Raw genomic sequence first — 22,035 nt, 5'->3', positions numbered from 1 at the left:
GCTAAGAATGTAGAAAACCGTTGCTTTCTCTTGGGAATACTCTATTCCAAATAGGGCGATTCGCTGGAAACTTTAGCAAATTGGAGAACGTTCGTTAGTTAACAGAAAGTTGTGAAAAAGCAGAAGATAACGAGATTCGAGCACGCCTAGCAATGCCATCGCATCGGGAAAAGTCCTGGAGCTGAAACTCGAAGTAATTTATTCCATTACGTTAATCTGAAGAGAACGGGAAGGGGCCGCCACTTACATTTACGAAGTAGTCGGGCTACGATATTGTGGCGGATGTTAGTATACCTTTATACGTTACAAATGTCCCCCCAACTTTCGAGCTTTTTTTCGTCGGGATTACACTGCGGCCGCTTTGTATCCGGGATTATGAGTCCTCCTCTTATATCGCGACAATAAAGGGATTAAACTTTCCTCCCCATTTCGTCGAGCAACCATAACGGGGAAAGAAATTTAATTTCCAGACGAGTTTATTAAATGCATGATTAAACGCACGAGGTGCTGGATTATCCTCTCGGTATAATTAAAAAATGAAAATATCGTTTCGAGAGATAATATTCACGCAAAGAAGGCGTTCTTTTTCTCTAATTTCCATTAAAGCTCCGCGAAAGAGCCTCAAGTTTGCGGGAATAAATATTTTAACGGTTTTAATGTCTTTCTTCCGCTGGTAAATGTTTGAGAACCACGGTGATACAGTTTTAAGAATTTCGTAACATTTCAAGCTCCTCGAAATGGAACATCGGGGTCTCGATTCGTTTCCATTTGCGTTATTTTGATTATAAACGAAGGAAATATTGATACGGTTTGAAGAAAGGACTGCTTAACTTTTTACGAGAGTCGATACTTTTACTTTCACCAGTGACTGGTAATGTAGTAAACTAGAATGAATTTACACGGTAATAAGGAAAGCAATCTCTTCATTACTTCGTCCGCTGTTTCCATCCCTTTTAGCTGTCGTTAATTTCCTGCCATTATCGCGTCGAGAAACGTCTTATCCAGTCGGTTGGCCAACAATCCAACGGACGTAGCGCAAGCAGTTATCGCGTGGTCGCACGATAAACGCTTTTAGTTTGCATTAAAGTTAATCGTAGATCCTTCCCTCGATACGTCGTACACGTCGCGTACTCGCCAAGGCCAATTACAAGCCCATTAACTGGCTTTGTAGTTTCGTAATATACAGTTACGTTTTCAAATAACTAAACTGTGACACGTAATGTACTGTATGCTAATTAAATGCCAATTCCCAATACAGTATTTATGAATACAACATATGGAGAAGTTACTAGTTTCGTGAGAACAATAATTTTTAAATATTGTAAAAAATGTAATAGCGTATACTATGATCAATTTTTACAATACGCGAATGTTTCAGTCTTTGGATTGCTATTTTTAAATTGGGAAAATTTATTTTTAGAAGTCTAAATAATATTTTTTTATTACGTAGAGTATTTTAATTAACGTGTATTATTGTGTTTAAAAAATAAAAATATTTTCTTGTTGAAAAAATAGAAAATATTAGTCTATAATAGTAATAGCGGAGTTGGTCTCATGGGTTTGAGTCGCCTCCGGCCGTTAGTCACGTAAAGCGCGTTCAGCCGCGTGCGCCTCGAGATGGGTGACCGCCTTGTGTTATACCTCTGCCTCCTCTGATGGTTGCTTGAGTTGGCTTTTCCTGGTGCTTGTTGTTCCTCACACACAAGCACCTCACATGTGTTTGTTGTGTGGTTGATAAAATTCGAGTTTTCCCTCCTTCTTTCTCCTTCCTCCTGTTGTTTGTTCCTCATCACCCACACAGTTTGTGTTGTGGAATTCCTCTAATGCGTGTGTCCCCTGCTGTTTCTCTAATCTTCCTCTCAACTGTTATTAACAGTTCTCTATAATAATAAATAACTCTGGAAAGGGGCCCTTTGCAACACACCATGACTTCTGTATTTGTAAGATTTAGTGGTTCATAGCGAAGGGAGAATAAATTTGACCGATAGCGTTATACCCCAAAGAGATTCTTCCATTGAGAATTTCGTGTGCTGGATGTCAAGACAATCTTTTTTGCGTCTTGGGCATACACACACTTTTTTTATAAAGTATCGTGATGTTTGTTTCGATGGAAACGTGTCTCGAACCCATCGCTGCGCAAGTATCGTCGAAACGTTGCGAATGGAATGCAGTGTCAGTCGCATCCGTGGGGCGGCGCAATCGCGTAGCAAATTCGACCGTGTCACTTTTCCCGCCGGTGACAATCGGGAAAGCCAGGCCCCGACAAATGCAATTCATGGAAAGTGATTTTCCCGCAGGTCGGAACGGGTTCGTTTGGGCCCGCGGTTGCTTGTTGCGGCCAGATTGCATTTAGGAACTCGTGAAAGCAGAAGGAAGCCGTAAGTGCAACACCAGCTGCCGCTAGACGGTTGCGGTTGTCGCTGATGCACCGTCACTTTGCCTTAATTATACGTCTCCGCCACTTAATTGTAAATTGTCCCGTAATTCGGGTCAGCGACGACACTCGTTCCTTATTGCAATTAATAATACGGTTAAGTGGGCGGCGTTCGCTCGACCGAGCGGTTCCTGGAATTGCTCACAACATACCGGATAATAATAGATTATTCCGGATCCCCGCGCGAGGAGTTCATACGCCCATCGAAATATCTGTATTTAAATAAATCGTCTCGATAGCTTCTACGCGATGCAGGCGACTATAAAGAATGTCCCTGAAAACGAGCGACGCCCGCGACGAGATTGAAATCCACCGTCCATAAATTCGGATTTTACGATAGCAATGCGCTATTAATCTTTATCGAAACAACCTTCCCCAAATATTTTGATCGTCGTATCAAAATTCCATTCGACGGAATTTCTTTGTTCGATTCGATTTTTAGTTAAAATTCCTCTGTCATCAATCGCAACGTCACGCGTAGCTCGACGTTGATAACAATTCGCGTACTTTCTGCACGAGTTCGTCGATTACGTACAACCCGAGTGCGCGTCGTTGTTCGAATCCATTTGGCCATATTCGAGGCGTACGTACCACTCGAATGCTTGCGCACCAGGCATATAATTATCGCCATGAACTTCCCCTCAACATTTCAAACATTCGGGGCTATTTTCCCCGGGCTTAAAGCGGAATTTAATGTCCGCTCGTCGCGTTCTCGTGATAAATTCCATCCAAGTGCCGTCGTTAAACTGTCGATAGCATTTTTGTCGAAATCTTTGCTCCTCGACCAAACGGTTCGATATCGACGAGAAGTCGACAGTACGCGGCGCAGCCTCGGCCAAAGCGTCGTTTCTTCTTCGACGAATCGACCTTAATTCACTGCGATCGATGGATCGGGTCAGAGGGCAGTTTATATACCTGACTTAATATTACGAACGAACCTTTGCGTCGCGAGGAGCCAATAGACGGAAGAGCTTTGACCATTGAACTGATCCGTAACACGACGGTCTTTCCACGTTGCAAGATCGCGGATTGATACGCGTATTAGGGGTGGAGCATTTAAAACTGCGTTGTTTCCCCGTTTCCGCGGACACAATTACGCACACGGCGGTCGCGGAGCTACATTTGGCGAGGGACACGCTGGAGAAGCGACTCCACTGGGCTCGTGCCAATAAATGCATCTCTCGACGGTAGTTTCCGCTACTTTTCGACGCAGACGCATGTTGCTTAAGCCGCAATCGAGCGTAAAGGATGAGAGCACCGGGTTAGCAAACCGTAGAACATAATACCGTTTCCGTTCTATTTTCGACCGACTTTTCAGTTCGATTTCTACCGTGTCTCCTTCCTCGCGCGTAATAAAATCCATGGACTCGATGATTCTTCTCATAAAATAATCCCGCTATCATTTACACGACTATTTGACCAACGAAGGGGCACGGGACTCGTTGAAATCTTGGAATTGTATGGGAAAAAATAGTCGAAGCAGATTCTCCATCACCATTAGTCGCCGTAGTCAATAAATATTCCATTTTACCAACTGTCCAAATATTAACAAGTTCGTTGTCATCCATCACACGCGCGCGACAGCGATGGCATCCTGGTTCATGTCCGTCTGAACGAATGAAGTATCGATCGAAGAGCAGTATCGCGTTGTGCGCGATAGGTGACCATTTTAATACATTTAATTTCCCTGTAATTAAAAGCAGACGATGGATTAAATAAAGCTTGGCTTTCCAACCGGTGGCAACGAACGCGTTGCAGTATGCGAAAAGAGCTACCGCGGGGAACGCGTTAAGAGGCCATCCTCGAGCATCCTTTGTTTTCAAACGTGGCGATTCGTAGTGGCGATCATCGCGAAAAAATCTGCTCCTCTTTTCGGAGCGCTGGCCCGTGCCGCAAAGTGTTTCTCATATTTCAGTCGTTCGTTGTGACAGCGGCTAGACGGGGCTGAAACGTCGGTAGATCCGCGAGTCGGTTTAAATTAGGGAGTCTAGACGCCTCGGAAATACCACGTGGTTCGCGTCATGCTCCAGCCTGTGGGCTTCTCCAGTTCGAATGTTCGCGCCTCGATGCGTCCGTCGACGGTCGAATCCATCCATCGACAGGGTATAGTTCGAGCAGACAGTTCCAGCCCTTTGTAACAGAATTTGATCCCATTCGATCGGACAGTTAACAGCATTCTTATAAATTTTCGTTCTGGAATTTATTTATTTTTCTATAAGAAAAATTATAATCAGCGACTCGATGCAATCGCGAAGTTTAACTTATTAAAGAGGATTCGAGCGAATCTACCTTTTCTGCGTAGGTTGGACATTAATGTTGAAACTTCTTCGATCGTCCTTTTGTACAGAGAAAATTGAAGATTCCAGGTAGGTGTTTCCCGAAGCCGTTTTATCCAACGGTAAACTAAAACAGGGGACTGCTCGGGAATCGTTATTTCTGTAATTGTTTGCCCGAACTTTTAATTAACCCCTTGCATCGGAATTTCAATGCACGGTCTGGATGCGTCTAATTGAAACAGCAGCTCTTCCGGGTACAGGAAATCGCCTGAATTTGACCTTTATTTCGAAAGTTCGCCGCGTTTAACGGATCGAAATGTGTAATTGAAACGATCGAGACGAAACGGGTTACGTTGAACATTGTACGTATCGAGTAATTAAACGCTTATTGCGTACAAACAGACTCGAGAAAAACATACAAAAGACACGGAGCACGTAATAAGGTATCATTTTAGAAGACCTGCGCAGCGGTGAATATTCGCGTGACTGCGGTTTGCAATTATCATTGTACGCGTTCGAAGTCGATCACGAGTATGACTTGTGGTTAATATTTTTGGCATATAATGTGCAGCACGGACAACATTTCAACGTAATCTATAATTTTCTTCAATTAAAGCAACAAAAGAACATGTACGGAAACATACAGAGAGCACAAGTACGATAAGCTTGGAGAATGTAGTTGTACAGTGTGGTCGACTATCACGTGTTCGTTATGTGATCAACGTTTTTCCAGCGTCACGAGTTTCAGCGACAATAAAGTTTCTTCTTACTTAATCTTTGATCGATGCGAAGAGGAAACTAATTGTGATTCACGATCGATCAAAGTTTGACGCGACGATTTGTTAATCCCAGAAGCTTAGCGATTTAGAATCATTTTGGTCGTGAAGATAACAGGAATGATATATGGAGTACAATATCTTTGTCACTTTTCATTTACTATTTTCATGTTCCCGAAATTACCGTCAATTATTTTTAGTATCTTATCTCCTTGGAAGCTTAAAAGTTTTTTTAAATCTCCATTTTGAACTTTACGGTTTCGATTCAGTTGGATCTGAGCAGTTGCGATATTGTGTTTTTTTGTTATTTTTGATAAGAAAACGAGGTTCGAGATAATGGATTATACAATCTATCTTTTTTTGGGTAGTCTTTTAATGAAATTACACAGACGATGAATCTTGAGACCGATTAAATTGTGTCTCTAATGTGCGATAACAGTGACACGTGAAATGAAAAATAATACAAAACAAGGCTGTTGAAAATATATAATATATTTCTCATATTGTACAAACATGATTTACAAATTTGCAGAGGTTTGCGTAGCGCGCCAAAAATAAATTAAATTCAGTATTTGAACTTTCAGTTTCAAATGGAGTAGAACTAGAGATATTCCAATACTGTGAATGAGCTTCGAATACTTTTGAAAGACTGTTTATTGCAAAATGTAAACGTATCAGGCTTTCTTCGATAAAATAGAAATGTACACACGAATATGAAGTGTTTGAATAATATTCGAATAGCGAAATATTTGAATGAGCAAAGTGTTGGAATAATGGAGCATGGAACAATTAGCGTCAGTAGTAGATCGGTGCCCGAGGCGTAGGTGTTTTTTGCGTCTAGAAAAGCGCGGCACTGCGTGTATCTGTCATACTCGTAGCTAGTTGTAACCGAGCGGTAAGCTACGAGACCCTCCGTAAATTCATTAATGAAAAATTACGACGAAGTTGGTATAGAAGGTTCACTTTCCCCCATTCTGCCGGCACAGCGTTGTCTCGTGGTCGACGATGCTTGTTGGTAGCGCGTGGCGGCGCGGCGATCGCATGGCCGCCCTCAGTGTTCGCGAGCCTCGCTCGGTGTGTGTTTCGTGGCGCGGTCGTCGTTGTCGTTGTTGCCCGTATCGCTGGGCTCCGTTTGCTTTTTACATGTTGCATCGTATACGCTCGTAATTAATTCCGTCGCGAATCCGTCCACGCGCGAACCGTGCAACCCCGTGGCGTGTGTGCGTGCCGTACGAGCGAGTTCGTTTGATCAGTAACTTCCAGCGACGAGACGTCTACGCGTTTATACAGTGTCTCTCGCGGTGGACCGAGCGTGTGTGTCAACTTTCGTGTGCGTGCTTTCCTGTCGACGTCGGCGTCGTCGTCGTTGCGTCGCCGTCGTCGTCGTCGTTTCTCGTGCTAAGTTCGGAGTTCGTGGCACCCCGTGCCTTCCCACAGTTGTGCCTGCAAAAATATCTCCGTCTCTTTTGCACCTGTGTTTTCTGTGCGTACGCGCCTAGTATGTGCTTCTGTGTTTATAATCGTTGCGTCCTTTCTCTCCGTCTCGCTCACCTCTCACCTGCAGCCAGAAGGCACACAGGTGTCCCGCGAAGGAGTGGCGACGCCTGCCCGTGAATCGTCACCGCTGTGATATAACGCCGAGGAAACGTCCCTTTATTCGAGTCCTGCCAAACGGAGCCATCCATTGACCCCCCAGGAAACGTAAAGTACGTCTGTCCTCGTTGTTGTCCCGCCGTTCGTACACGAAATGCGTCTCGCCCCGTCCCGTGGCCACCATGCCTGCCCCTCCGATACGTTACTCCGTTCCGCGATAAAAACGAATATGCTTTCTACGCGCGCCGCTGTAAACCCGTAACCACGTTTGCGTTTAGCGGTCGGTTACGAGCCTGGGATGTTTGAGGTTATTCGTAACCGGCTTCGTGTTTGTAGCTACGGCCGCATACCAGACGACGTTTACAATATTTTACGTAATCGAAACTCGCCTTTTATTTGCACACGCGACAGCTGGGCGATATTTCTCTCTATACTCGAGAGAACGCTCGTGTCACGATCTTCGGCGTCACGACGCCTTTTCGAGCAAAATACCGGTTAGGTTTACGAACGTTCCGGGAACGTTATTGCGCGCCCAATAACATCGCTTCCGTTTCCCTACGAACAGCGATATTGATATTCTACCGTGTCCCGCTGATTAATTCACAAACACGCGAAAAGAATAAACACGAGAGATTGTTCGGTAAATATATCGGTGTTATTTATAGGACAGTGCACCGTATAGATGAAACGTCAACAATGAAACTTCGTACATTTAATCGATACAGCTTCTGTACGCCTCTTTTTCTATATTCTCTTGGCGTTGGAAAGTCTTCAAACGTTGTTTGCACCGGGATTTTTCATTTCGGAGCAATTTATTTTCTATATCGATCGGCACGCTTAAAAAAATGAAAACCTGTTGGCGGAAGATCAAAGGAACAGAGTGTGCCGGAATTTCACGAAGTTTTCCATCGCTATACGATGAGATCAGTTTTCACGTTTTCAAGTTTTTCACGGGGAAATTCAAATGCATTTGCGATCGTCGTTACGGATTTTAGAAAATTTAATTATTGCCTAGGCGTGCTTAGTAAAATTTGGAGTGTTCCTTGAGAGATAATTCACACGTTTCGCAAGAGATTACTTCCTCTTTAGTATGATCTATAATAACTGACAGTCAAATATAGCTTCACTTACGTCAGCATTCCGTGAAATTCAAGTTTTGCATAAACGACATTTTGAGCGCAGCAACTTTAGCTGTACAGCCAGCTGTATATCTGTTCCTCGAAGGTGTACGATAATTGTTTCTTGATATTTCATTTTTCAATGATTCATAGACTCAAGTTTTCATTACTCAATGCTTGAAAAATTCCTAATGAAGTAATTATAAATGCCAATAATTGTATCCTGGTTTCATGCAATTAATAATGTTGGACGTGTTTAATTGTTATTATATCACTTTCACGTCAGTAATATTCATACTAAATTCTTCGTAACGAGCAATTCTTATAGTTATTATCGACGTACTTGGTTTGATTAATAGAATATTCGAATAGTAGATCGTAATAGGCGATCGTATAGCAAACGTTTCACCGGTAATATTTCACGGTGACTAAATTTACAGCTCAAATTTTGGAAACTGTAAGTTATCGATGCCTCGTGAATTAATCACTCGTTCTCCGATTTATTGTTCTCATTACCGACCATTTAATCTCGATTAATGATCGTGCCTGTATAGAAGCGTTCGTGCTAGAGCTGAAACCATTCAGACAATTTAATATACGAATCTGTGGGCGCTCGAATATTAAATGAAATTCAAGTTTTAAAAAGGACTTAATTTATAGCAGATATAATAAACGTCGATCTTCAATTTGAGTTTCAGTGTACAAAAATTTATTATTAATATCTACAAGTACACCAGCAATTAGTCTTGAAATATTTATTCTTTTTCACTAACGATAACTAGGCTAAAAAGAGTCGCACATTGGTATACCATGTATCAGGCATTAAGAATTATATTGCTGTTATTTTATTTAGAAGCAAAATCATTTGTTAATGATACAGAGAAAGTTCGAACTGTAACGGGATCGAGTTGAAACGTTTGTGAAATATTCGAGCAGTCCCAACCCTAGCCCCAATTCCGGTATCGTTCGAGTTCCGGTTGGGCGATGGTCGAGTGATTTCGTTAAATCGTGCAACCGGGAAATTTTCGTACGGTGAGATTCGGTGCGCGAACGCTGTGCAGCGGCGAACGTTGCGTTCGATTTCAGCATGGTTTCCCAAACGGATCAGAAAGCTGCGTATCAGGGCCGCGCGTTGTAGCCTCCAATTAAGCAGTTTGTAATTAGAGGGGCGGTGGACCGCGACACTGCGAGAGACATTTCGTGGGACGGGGGACATAATCGTTCGCGGGTACTCCCGTACGGCACAATGCACGCCATTCACGAGAGTCGTTCAGCATCATCGTTAACTTTACCCAGGTTCCCATTGCGCAGGACGATTCGTCGACCGTGGCTACTTCGTGTCACGAAAGAGAGAGAACGAGAGAGAGAGCGAAAGAGAGAAAAAAAAAAGAACTCGCGCCTCCTCGTCGCGATTGGCTTCAATTGTAAATGAACGCCACTGGACGCGGGATTAGAACCATCTATCCTGGCCGATTATCCTTCATGGATCGTACAGTGCCATAACATCGTAGGCGCCCGACGTCGCGAACAAGAGAAAACGACTGCCGCAACGTGCCAATGTAACTCACGACCAGTCAAGGTCCCCGAGACTCCGCTGAAGTCTGCAAATAATCCGTCGAAGCGATAACGTGAATCGTCCGCTCCACGCAATATCCTGCCATCTTATATTTGTACCTTTTATACGAGCCAGAAGACAATAACCGTAGAGGCGCGCGACGGAAGCCCTCGATAACTTTTCATTGATGGGGTTTCTTCTCGACTGCTCCTTCGCGTCGCGTGTAACCGCGTTATTGGGATTTAGAGGATCGTGAAGATCGTCGATCAGCACGCTGTACGTGGTAGCCGCGCTGCCAGCAGCGCTCAGGGGAACCCATAAATTTCCACGCCGAGCCTGAACTCACTAAACCCTGAGCCGTGGAGCTGCCGCGAAGTAACAAGCGACGCGAGCCGACCTCTCGACCGGGCAGCCGTCAGGATGTTCCAGCCGACCAGCACCCGGTAGCTTCGTTACCGGGCCTGGTCGCGATCCTCAGCCCCTGGAGGAGGAAGAAGCGCGGTCGTTTCAAGGATCGTACGTCGACGATGTCCATACGCGTCAGCGGCGTCTACCTGGTGCCCAGTCCCGCCGCCAACGAGGGCAATAACGAGAAGACCGGTAATCTGCCCGCGGAGAACAATCTCCACCAGCAGCACCATCATCATCACGCGGCGAAGACCGTCACCATCGTGGCGGGTCCTCAGAGGAGCAACAGTCTGGATTACCTGAATTTCGAGGAGAAACGGCAGATCATCGCGTCCTCGTTGTCCCTGAGCGATTTCTTGGCCCACGGACCCGCTGCAGCCGCCGCCGCCGCTAAGGAAGTCGCGGCCAACACGGTCATCGGTGAGTCTCAGGAATTCTCTAATTTTGCGACTCCGGAGAAAAGCTTTTAACAAGCACGGTTTTATCGACTATTATCGGAACGGAATTTTGCTCGTCTCTATTTCGAACTAGTTTTCATCGGTATGCACGCGACGACAAGGCGGCATTAGTGGAATTGTTTTTAAAACGATGCAGTCACTCGAGAGTCTTCTTGGAACTCGTTACTCTCAGGGATATATGCATTACTCAGAAACGAAGGCGTGTATTAATGTTGATTCGGCTGGTTTTATTTAACACGTTGGCCGCCGGTATAGTTTCGTACAAATTTAGCGACGGTAGTAATTTCTTTAGTAATTATTACTTTTAGCGCGATTACTATTCGAAACATCTGACTACATCTGTAGCAGCCTTGCTCAGAGCGTATAGTAGTACGATGGAGCAGATTTCTCCACCTTCGTCGTAGAGTTATATCTGTATAGAATATTCTTCAACGAAACTAATAATATTCCATAGAAAAATTATAGCGGTACGAGGAAGCAGATTTGTCCACCTTCGTTATAGCTGTATAGAATATTGTTCCCAGTTTGTGAGCAACGTTTCTGCGAGTGCATCGCTCGCAGACTGCCGTTCGTTACGCGAATCGTTGAGAGCGCGGGAGGGCTGCTCTCAGCGAGTAAAAAGGGCGGCGGAGGAGACAGGAAGAGAACGATAGAGCGAAGGGGAGCAGAGTATAGCGGCGGAGGGAAACGTGGTAGAAAAGAGAATCGGCTTGGTTCGATTCCAAGCCCAGGAACTCGAAGTGAGTCGAGTTCCACGGCTTGTAAACAAACCCCGCGAGTGCAGTGCACCGACTACCTACACGTGGTTTTTCTCCCTATTTTTTCTTGCCGTCTTCCGTTTACTTCCTTCGGTTGGCGCTATCTCGGGAGGTCGTCGGTCGGTGTGCGAAGAAGGGACAAAGGGAGGCGGGACAGAGAACGATGGTGACCGCGGGGGCGAGGAATAAAGAAAGAGAGAGGAATAAGGGACTAGCGTTTTCCCTTTCCCCTTTTTAACGGAACGGCTCGCGCGAAGGGAGCATTGTTATCGCGCTCCCACGAAAAGTCTGTGCCATTGTCGTGGCCACCTTTTTGTTTTTGAGGAACACCCCGGAGCTCTGATAAATCGTTGAGCCTCGTTTTCTTTCACTGTTGTTGGTTAACCTTCCGAAACGAGACGGACGAATTTGTACGTTTTACCAAATGTTCCGCAACTGCGTTTCCCTAACCCTTCCGAATCGCAATCCCTCTTTTAGGATAGTTAAATGAACTGGGGCATCTTTTAGAAAAAAAACATGCTTCTTGCTTTATTTAACAATCAGTGTTACTGTAAATCTAGACGATGAGATTTTCCATAAAACGTTTTGCAAATTGCCAGCTACGAACTGTACTTTCTCCCGTGGCTACTTCCTTCCATTCCGACGACAGTGATCGTCGTAATCGTACGTTTCCAGGGGAACTGCAAATTATGTGAAATATTTATCGAGAACGTTCGTGTCGTGTTTATTTCGTTATATAAGTTTTATCGAGCACACAATTCTAAATATGCAAGTTTCAAGCTTTTCTTATAAAACTGTAAATCGAAACTCCGGATATTTCTTACCGGGTAGTTCAATACAGTACACGAATCGAAGCAAGAACTTTCTGCGGATGAGGCTACGCCATTCGACAACTTTCTATCAGAGTTTACAGAGAGAAATTGTATCAACACGGATCTTTGTTAAAATAATTTACCATTTTCCGGGAATACTCAAAGTATCCCTTTATAGGAATAGTTCGTAAGAATAAAATTGATGCCTCGATTGCCCTTTGCCGAAGATATTCTGGCTAGTTGAAATTTCTGGCGGTTTTGGGATCAGAGTGATTCAGCTTGCGGTTAAGTTATATACAGGGCTCGTATTGGCCTCCTAAAATGTGGTTTCACGGGGAACAGGCCGCCCTTGTTTCCAAGAACCTTAACCAGGCCCGACAAATGATTCACTGTTCCAACAGTCTCAGATTTCTGCGTTTATCGAATCTCGTTCGAGAGTCTTATTAACCGCTCCTCAGCGTCTTAGCTCGTAGATAGTTTTCCATCTACTGTTTGGTCATGCAACACGTGTTACTTTCAAAGTAACCAACAGGCTGGACGGTGAATCGCTCTCGAGGCACGTATGTCTACGTGTTTTGCCGTTCGTTGTTGCGGGTACGTGTAAATCTAGGCGGTTTAGTGCACGTGCATCGCGGATGGGACGCAACAGCGCGTACGTCGTGAGGAAAATTTACATGCAGGACTTTAATAGTACGGACGAGTCGCGAAAATTTTGTTCAAATTCTCTGTCTTCCGAGCGCAGTTTGCATAAACCCTCTTGCAAAACTCGCGTTTAACGTTTGTCGCGCTAAAGGTCGAGGATGAGCTTAAGTTTGAAAATGGTTGGGTTAGGTAGACTCGCGCTAGATTCACGGAAACTCGTCGATCGTATCGTTGTAACCGTTCCAGCTTCGTTCGATTGAAACCCATCTGGCTAAAACATCGTTCGAGTAATACAAAATTGATCGAAAACCGATTTCACAATGTAATCGAAGCGCAAACATCGGCCGCGATAATGGCTGGATCAGAATGTATCAAAACTCGATAGCGACGATGAAAGGCACTCGACTCCCACCGACAGATACGAGAACTACATACCAGCCTTTCAGATATCCGTGTTTGCGCATTCATTAGACGAGATAATCGATCGCGATCGATCGACTCGTCTCGCGAATCGGGACCATTGTGCTCGTCGAGTGTTTCGGTCGTCGCACAATGCACCAGAAATCCATTTCTAGCGCGACAAAACTATTGACTGATCTCAGAACCTAGAAAAATATTAAGAAATTGTCCGCAATACTTTCGTATTTCCTTACATACTTAACACTAAACCTACCCATTCATACCATGACTGGTCAAATGACTAGTCTTCCTTTTTTTCTTTTACGAGGCAACGTATTTCTAATTTTTGCATTATATGTATAGAAAGTTGTGTTTTGATGTTTATTCGTAAGATATCTTTCTCTTTTATGTTAACAAATTTTTTAATTTTCATCGGATAGAAGACAACTATTTAAGAAAAAATGCAGGCTAGTAATTACGCAAACATCCTGTATTTAAATTCATTTTCAATTAAATAAACAATTTATGGTTCAGTTTTATCTCACACCAGTCGTATAATCGATAGGAATTGCTGAAACTTCATTCGGCATGTAGTGTCAAAGTAAATGTCAAAATAAACATAGAAGACAGCATAAAATATAGTAGTTGGTATAGTCATAGGATAGAGGATGAAATGCCCTTTAAAATGAGCGTTTGTACGAGTCGATAGCTTTATTAGTTCCGGAGATATAGCGATTTTAGTTTCAAGTCGATGCGGTGGCTAGTTACGGAGATATAAGAGTCCGAATCTTTGTTTACGTTCATTGATATCAATGAATGGGCCTGTGTGAAAATAGTAAATAGGGCGTAGTAAATTCTTGGAAATACTACGCCGAAACTGGGTCACGACAGTCACGTACGCGGGGTAGGTCAGCACCACGCACGTGCGACAAGGAGGTCCGACTCCGCTAGACGAAGACAGAGACAGTCGAATTAAAAAAATTACCATTTACATAAATTACGATATCTCCGAAACGGAAAGTCGGATCAACAAAAACAAAAAACCATTTTAAAGGGGAAGGTTTGCCGCTGCCAACGGTGGTTCAATAATTAATAAAACACTAGTAGTTTTGGAACTGCACACGTCTAAAGTTTAACTATTTTTAATACGCGTTGTTAGACTGTTCTAAGACAGTGGAAACTATAAATTCTCTTCTTTCGTCTTTGCTATACATATATTTCCTATTTACATCGGAAGCTAACCAGAATTTTGTCCAATTTCTTACAAAAAAATATAAATCATTTGACCGGTCGCGATGGGTTTAGTGTTAACTGTTGCGGTGACAAATCATTATGTTCTCTATTACTCTCGAGGGATACATGAAACGTTTGCTTTAGAGAAGCGTCAGAAAATTTATTTATTTACTATTTCCTCGTATCTAGGAATCGGTCAATTACTTCTGTCGCGCTATGAACGACTCCTGGCCCACTCCGGTCGGCTGGGAACGAGGGCGTATCGCGATCGCGTTTCTCGTCCAGCGCAGAAATTGCTCTTCCTTCGTGGAAAGCCTGTTCAAGCCACGTGGCGAGTGTCTTTCCGGAACTGGCGTTCCTTTTTCTCGTTCGCGGAGCGGGAGAATTCCCGCGAGGAAAGCCCCGTCTCGTTAGAATCTCGCGGCAGAGCCGCGCCTTTACGACGCTGTCGGTTAATCATTCTCGACACAGTCGATGATCAATCATCTCCTGGCGTCCTAATACGCGCGATTCGTCATTAGGCGCTCTGTCGCCGACGCGCCGCAAGAATTGTGCAACGGACGCGGTCGGAAATGGAATTCTACGTTCGCTCGTTCGGCGAGCAACACCTAGCGTACAAACGTGTAGCTTTCTGAAAATTTGTTGATCATTCGAGGGGTTTAAAATTAATATACAAGCGTTGACTTAACTTATAGATGATATAACGTGACTAATATAAAGTATCTGAGACGATATAGCTTGGAAAAAGGTCTATATTGACACGTCCGTACTAAATTGGTGGGTATACGTCTCGTTTTATTGCTTCGTTACTCATGGATTGGCCTAATAGAATCGACTTGGCTGCGCGAGTAATTAGTCTGGCGTCGTACGACGGGATTTGTATCGCTGCAGTCTACAGGGTGATCCTGAAACGTGGTTCCGAAACTTTGTTTATGGTGGTCATCGAATTATTTCAGAGTAAACTGCAACTTTTGTTTCACTAATGTTTTGTCTCGTTCTCCGTACTATTTTAACGCATGGGAGCAATAGATGTACCGTAAGCAACGTTACTAGGTCGTTTCGTGGGACTGCTTATTTAACTGCCAGCTTTTACTTCCCTCTAAGTCTAAACAAACATAGCCATACCGGTTCTAACCAAGAGGTGTTTATCGTCGATCTATATTCAGTCTTCTACCAGTCGATATTAGTTTGACCGAATCGATGGATGTTTCACTCGATTCAGAGTAAAACCACCCCCTCTTTCTCTCATGAAAATTCGATTTAGTGACTAAAAAACTGCAAATACACACAATCATCGATCGTTTGGTCAAACATCGTACGTACCAGCTCGCTCCAAACCACTCTATACGATCGTAGAGGCTCGAAACGTTCGCAGAGACGAACAAAGGAGCGCGGTACTGTAAAATGTAAGCTCCCCCCCGGGGGTAATAGGCGATTTTCTTGGTGAATTTCTCCGTAACGTTCGGGTGCACGCACGGACCAACGAACCGGACAACGCGAGACGTTCCTCGGAGTCAGTGAAACGGTGACGTAGCTCTGGCGCGACGAGGCTCGGCCTGTTAGGTCAGTGGTAAAGGCATAATTGCGCAATGTTTAATAGTAAGCTGCAGGAAACGATAAAATGGCGACGCCAGAGAAGGAGTAATGGGTGCAGAATGCAGACGTAATGTGGCAACAGCGCGCGGAAATCATTCATTGAGCGGAGAGCCGGCAGCTTGTCGGCTGTTGCTGTGTGTTGCTCCCGGTTGGGCGGGCTTGGATAACACCGTAGGAACTTGGGAGTCGAGGGTTCCCGGTCGTTCGACCAGGGAAGGGAACGGGGCGGGTGTAATTCGACGTCTGGGATACTCCTTCGGGGTCCTCGAGCATGGACCACGGGGCAATCGGTGTTAAATGGGATCCGTACGTCGTTTGGTGGACTTCGATCGACGAAACGTTTTCCGTAGCTCAGTTATTCCATCGAGAGTCCTCCTCGAGACATAGGACTTGGATTAATCGGTAAACAAAACGAGCACGCGCTTCGAGGCCTCGAACCGAGATTTTTGTGAACGAAGCAATTTTACCAAAAGTGAATTCGAATATCAAAGTTTTGTATACACTCGTGGAACTGGAGTCTCGGACGATGAGCCACGAAAGAATTTGTTTCACCCTCCGTGGAAACGTAAATAAAATGAATCTGTGAAAACGAGTCGAGAGAAGGATATCGAGCAATATGTATTCATTTCCAGCCATAAATTCGAATCCCAAGCGCTTCTAAAACAGCGTGTGTGCAAGCTATGATGCTCATTTCTGCCGCTGGTTCTCCCGATTATATGCCACAAATCAGAAGAACTGGCGGAACAGCATTTCGGGGTAGAATTCCGCGCCGCGTTTCTGGAGCTGATCGTCGTAAAATTGCGAAAGGAAACCGCGATGAAACTGGAACAGAAGTCGGCAATAAAATTAGTGTACTATGCGGGGAAGATTAAACGAGTAGAATCTAATGAGTCGTGTAACTCCAACGAAATCTCTTATCTTGGATCGTAATAGAATATTACGGTTACGGTTCGCTAGAGTCATTATTAAACTTTGGGCGAAGTGATCGAACGCGAATCTAAATTTAACAGTAGATTTATTGATAATTTAGTAAAATTTGAAATTCGACGGGTCCTCGTAAATCTAATTTCAATGGAAGATTGTATGGTTTGTCGATGATCCTAACAGAGAACTTTCTCCAAAATGTGTTGAGTCAATGGTGAAAGGTGCAGTCGATTTCATAAATGTTCCGGAGACTAATATCGCTGCAGGGCGTAGGTCTGATTCATAGAATTAATAGCATTGGGATATCGGGACCAGTAATCAAACGGTTAAGCTATAGTGGAATGTTCTAACGTGAATTAAAAAAATTTTTGCTCAAATTTTGTATTATCCAAAGTATACTCCATTTTCTATCAACGAATAATAAGCCTTTCAATTTCTCATCCGAAGAAGTTTTTAGGTTTTAGGACGATTAGACATTAGAATACATTTTTCACACTTTCTTGATCAACCAGTCGTTTTTCTTCGAGAAAGTTGCCCAGATATGTTTATCGAAGAATCAGAATGTTCAGACAAAGTTGGAAAGTGGTCGTAGAGAAATCGGATGATAATTTCAAGGAAACTGTAGTAATTATAATTTCCTTGACATTTATATTTAACAATTATACAGCACTCGATCCTCATAGTTAGTAAACACTTTATATAACGGAACGATATATTCATACGTTCGTGCGCTAACGGAAATAACAATGATTCATTTTTACACGCGGAATCTAATCTGGAGTATATGTTCCTTCAAGAATAACAGGTTTTGACGCATTCCAAATGTTAACTACATTTTTCCAAAGGAGAATACTTAGCATTCGACGTGTGATTCATTACGAGAGAAGGAATTCTTGTAACGTAGTAAAATTGCGTTCCCTGTACGAGCTTCTATAGACTCCCAGTATCCTCGACATTCTTTTTGAGCGTCCTGTGTAGAAACTAGGTCGTCAAAATTACAGCACAAAGGATGCGTGCAGTGAAATATGCATCCTCGTTTTGCAAAGGTACCTTAAAGGGACGAGTGTATTTTGAGTGGGCTATTTAGCCCGCTACCGGCGTCGTAAATCTACCGAATTGATCCTAAAGTTCCCTTTCTGTCTTCTACCGTTTGTCCTTGAACTTGATACCTATACCTACCTGGATTTTATTGTCGTTGCTCGATGCCGGAGCAGGAAACGTCACGGTCCGTAATCGCTTCTGACGTCAACCACTCTCGAGGACAAGAAGGAAGGATACTCTAATAGGCTGCTGGAACTCGATATTATTTAAATCAAGAATTTATTGATATTACGCTGGTCAGTATAATCGGATTATCTCGTCGAATGTGGCAACCAATATTGCGGTGTTTATACCGCGCTTGCTATGCTACTCGTGCGATCGTATTACGAACTTACATCGTTTCAAACTTAGACCATTTTCTGCAATATTTAATATTCGATAGAGCCTCGACGATCGCGTGTAGTTTTTAATTTTAATTCTTGGCGTTGCGTTTATTTTTCTTACTTTTGAGCTTACTTTTCTATCGAATAACGGGCAACTCGAAAATTATTTCCATTCCTCGGTTCATCGCGCGCACAATAGAACACACTGGCACTATGCAAGCGGCGAAACGTAATAAACAAGTAGCAGAGGCATTCAAAGATCCGCGGAGAACAACTTTGCAAAGGTAGGGCTTTAAACGGAACACGAAGTGAGCACTTGCCCCGAAATGAAAGAGGTAGAACTTTCTTCCTCGGACAGAGTATAATTTCCCCAGAGGAAAGATAAGGCGGCCGGGACAGGGGAAAACTTAATTCCTTGGACCTGCACCGTGTATGAATCCGCGTACGCGTAATTACATGCCTCTCAAGCAAGATAATTAACGCGCGAACGAATCCCTCGGTCGAACGACGCTCGAAACTTTTTATCGACAAAATTTTCCATTCTTTAAAGAAGACTGCCGTCAGAGACGAATAATATATTTTTTGGATAATAACAAATATAATCAAGGTAGACTAATTTATTCGTGACGTTTCATGTACAAAGATAGACAATGACGCGAGAAATTTCATGCAGAGTGCATACTTTCATTCCGCGATGCTTCCCGATACATCGTAACACCTGACGAGCTTCATTGTTCCACGTTTCCGTAACACTTTCGTCTGGAGAATCGCCTCGCGACTCGTTCGCCGTGATTGGAGACTAATTAAAACGCTCGCGCAACCGACCGTGGTTGCGCAATGCGTTAATCGGGTACGATGATTCAACTGTTGTTCCGCGAGGAACTCGCATCTCCGCAGAAACGTTTCTCACCGATGTATCGGGCGGTTTGGATACTTCGGAGGCTTCACGGCGACAATGAGCATACCACTTTCATGGGAAATTGGCTCAGAGTTATTAATTATGTCGCAGGAATCGATCGATTTCGAAGTTTGTAAACACCGTGTGTGAGAATCGAAAGTCTAACTTTCGTCTTCGTTAAAACGTTTATTAAATTTGTCGACGTTCTCGATTAAAAGTTTTCTTCGATCACTTACCATTAATTCAAACACACTAATAGGTAGTGAAAACTCCAAGGAAACATATTTTTTTTCCTCGCTTCAAAACAATAATATCTTTCTGTTCCCTCAGAGGGTAAATTCGAATGGTTTGCTAGATTAAAAATATTAGTGCAGAGGGTTAATTTAGAAAGCAGTGTCCCATAATACGTTACGTGAAAATGCAAGAAGGTGAAAGGATCGTTTTTCTCTTTCCATGCAGAAATATCTTGCAATCTCTGCTAGTCGAACGGGTGCGTTATTCGCGCAATCGAGGACGGTGGTCTACCTTCTGGCTCCTTTCTTCCGGTTCCGCGTGAAAGATGGCTCTCGTAGGTCGCGGAAGGGGCTCGGCGTCGAGAAACGCGGCTCATAGAAGATTCATCGGTTAATTTCGCGGAGCTTGTGTGCCCCGGAAAATGCGGCCTTTTCTCGACCGTGCGGAGGAAAAGCGTCTATTCGAGACGCGAGATCCGCGATCGTAGCTTTTTCACGTCGCCGCGGGCTTCGTTTAGTCTGGCCGAGTCGCAACGACCGGAAAGAAGGGAGGAAACGGGATCGCGAAACTCCGCACGCCACCCGGGGGATTTTCTCGTGAAAAGGATATACGAGGGCAGGTGACCGATCCGAGTCAACGTTCTACGCCCGCGCGAAACTTTACGATTTCGTGAGATTCGGAGAAAAAGTCGACGCGTAGCAGCCGCGAGGAGGAAAGTTACGGGCAACGTCCAGCCGTTTGTCGCCATTTGCAAGATTCGACCTTTCGCACCGGGCGCGGAATCCAAACATCTTGGGATATTTATCGAAGATTCCGTTTCCCTCGTCCGGATCGATATTTAGACTATCCCGGGCGCAATTTATCCGCGAATTTGCTCGTTCGTTTTAGGACGGCTGTTTCCTTGGATTTTTATGCCACGAAATTTAGTGGCGATGTTTATTCGCCTCGAAACAGACTGTTACGGTCAGTTTTACGAGCGAGCCGAATTGCCCTATCGTTCCTTTGAGGATTTTCGGTCGCGCGATTGGGATCTTGACGAACGTAAAATTAAAGTTTAGATCCGTGCTCGTTAACGAAAATAAACGCGATGGTACCTTCGAGCGTATATGTTTCGTTTTGTTCCTCTCAAATACAAAGTATTAAAATTGAACGTTAGGTTAAGGGTAAAAGAAGAACTATTGAGAAACGAGCGAACGCGCGTGTTAGAAGGCGGTGAAAACGTTCTGCGAAGGCTAATCGTTTCATTCATGCAATTCGGGGGTTAGTTAAACGCGAAGAATGCGTCTCGCGGGTCTCGAAAGTTTGTTCGGTGTTGCATGGAATCGATTAATCTTCGCGGGTCTACCACAACTCGCAGCCACGTCTTTCTCGTGGAATGTCAAGGCTGTTTCTCGAAGGCAAGCATAAATTCGTACGTGGAACGATAAACATATATACAGCTTCTATTGTGGTATCAATGAAGACACGTTTATAGGCGGGTGATATCATCAATCTCGCGGTCATAGTCGAATCAAGTAGCTCGGATCTAGCCACTTGTGGTCTGAATTTCTATTACAGCAATGGAACATTATTTTTTATTAGAATTTGTGTTTTGAGAGTTTGAATCGAGGTTAACATCCAAGAGTAATGCGATACGAGTTTCAGAACTAATTATCTTACGGCTTAAAGTTCGCCCGCGAATTTCATTGTCTTTTGATAGACGATCGATGTTAACGCCGCAGGCAGGAACAGCATCGACCGTTTGCTCGTAGCGGGGAGTTAATATTTCAAACTGATTCCAAGTGGTCGGAGCGTGGCGCAAAATTCATGACCGTAGGAATTTATTTAGGACTGGTTTTCGGGTGATCGCAACGCGCAGATATTCGCGGGGGCGTCTGGCGATCCGTAGGGTGAATAATCTTCCTCCGGTGCTATTTCCAACGGTGTTCGATATCGATCATCGGCCTCTCGTTACGCGCGGAACGAAGAGGGAAGATATCTCGTTCGTAATTTTCCATGCACCCCTCGCGGGACACGTGGAGCCACACGACAGCAAGCTGTCACAAACAGCTGTCCCCGGCGACGTGTCTGATCTTTTACCCAAATCTTACACAGCCGAACAAAAGAGATTTTTACGTCGTGGGGAAGGAAAATTCACCGGGATCGAATTACACTTCCTGTTCTCCCGTTTCCTTTATACAGTCGACTCGTCTCTGTTAAAACCAGCTTCGAGTCTTTCTTATCGCCTCTCTTTATCTACCACCGACTCGCTCGTTCGCTTACGTTTCACGAAACTTCGGCCTAGACATCCTCTTGTTTCCGCACGAGATACACCGAGTAAACCGATTTTACACAGTTTGGCAATTAAGTTCAAGGATTGCTTGCGAAGGGAACCGTGTTTGTTCTCGAGAGCGTTGAAAGCATATTCGATTTCTCATTTAGATATCGGCGTACTTTTGCGCTTACTGATAAAGTTCAAACGTTATGATTCGTGGATCTGTGTCAGTAATCGATAACT

The 22,035-nt window shown here is 44.1% G+C and overlaps 1 protein-coding gene across 11 annotated transcripts in view; it reads left to right on the top strand.

Moving 5' to 3' along the window:
* LOC122398466 (phosphatase and actin regulator 4) overlaps positions 1-22,035 on the top strand; it is a 267,861-nt gene that overhangs the window by 16,227 nt on the left and 229,599 nt on the right. For 9 of the 11 annotated variants that reach the window (XM_043398331.1, XM_043398330.1, XM_043398328.1 and 6 more), the window contains exons 1-2: positions 6,414-7,192; positions 9,494-10,580. The exons of 1 other annotated variant lie outside the window; for it this stretch is intronic. In XM_043398331.1, the coding sequence (XP_043254266.1) occupies positions 10,280-10,580 (301 nt within the window). In that variant the 5' untranslated portion in view covers positions 6,414-7,192; positions 9,494-10,279. Of the gene's footprint in view, positions 1-6,413; positions 7,193-9,493; positions 10,581-22,035 lie in introns of those variants that run through there. One more of the 11 variants, XM_043398322.1, reaches the window with a different exon arrangement.

Source organism: Colletes gigas, unplaced genomic scaffold (assembly GCF_013123115.1).
Source record: "Colletes gigas isolate AHSC1104 unplaced genomic scaffold, ASM1312311v1 Colletes_gigas_Sc00011, whole genome shotgun sequence".
Taxonomy (NCBI): Eukaryota; Metazoa; Arthropoda; class Insecta; order Hymenoptera; family Colletidae; genus Colletes; species Colletes gigas.
The sequence above is the reverse complement of the archived record's forward strand: the minus strand, read 5'-3'. Positions and strand labels throughout refer to the sequence as shown.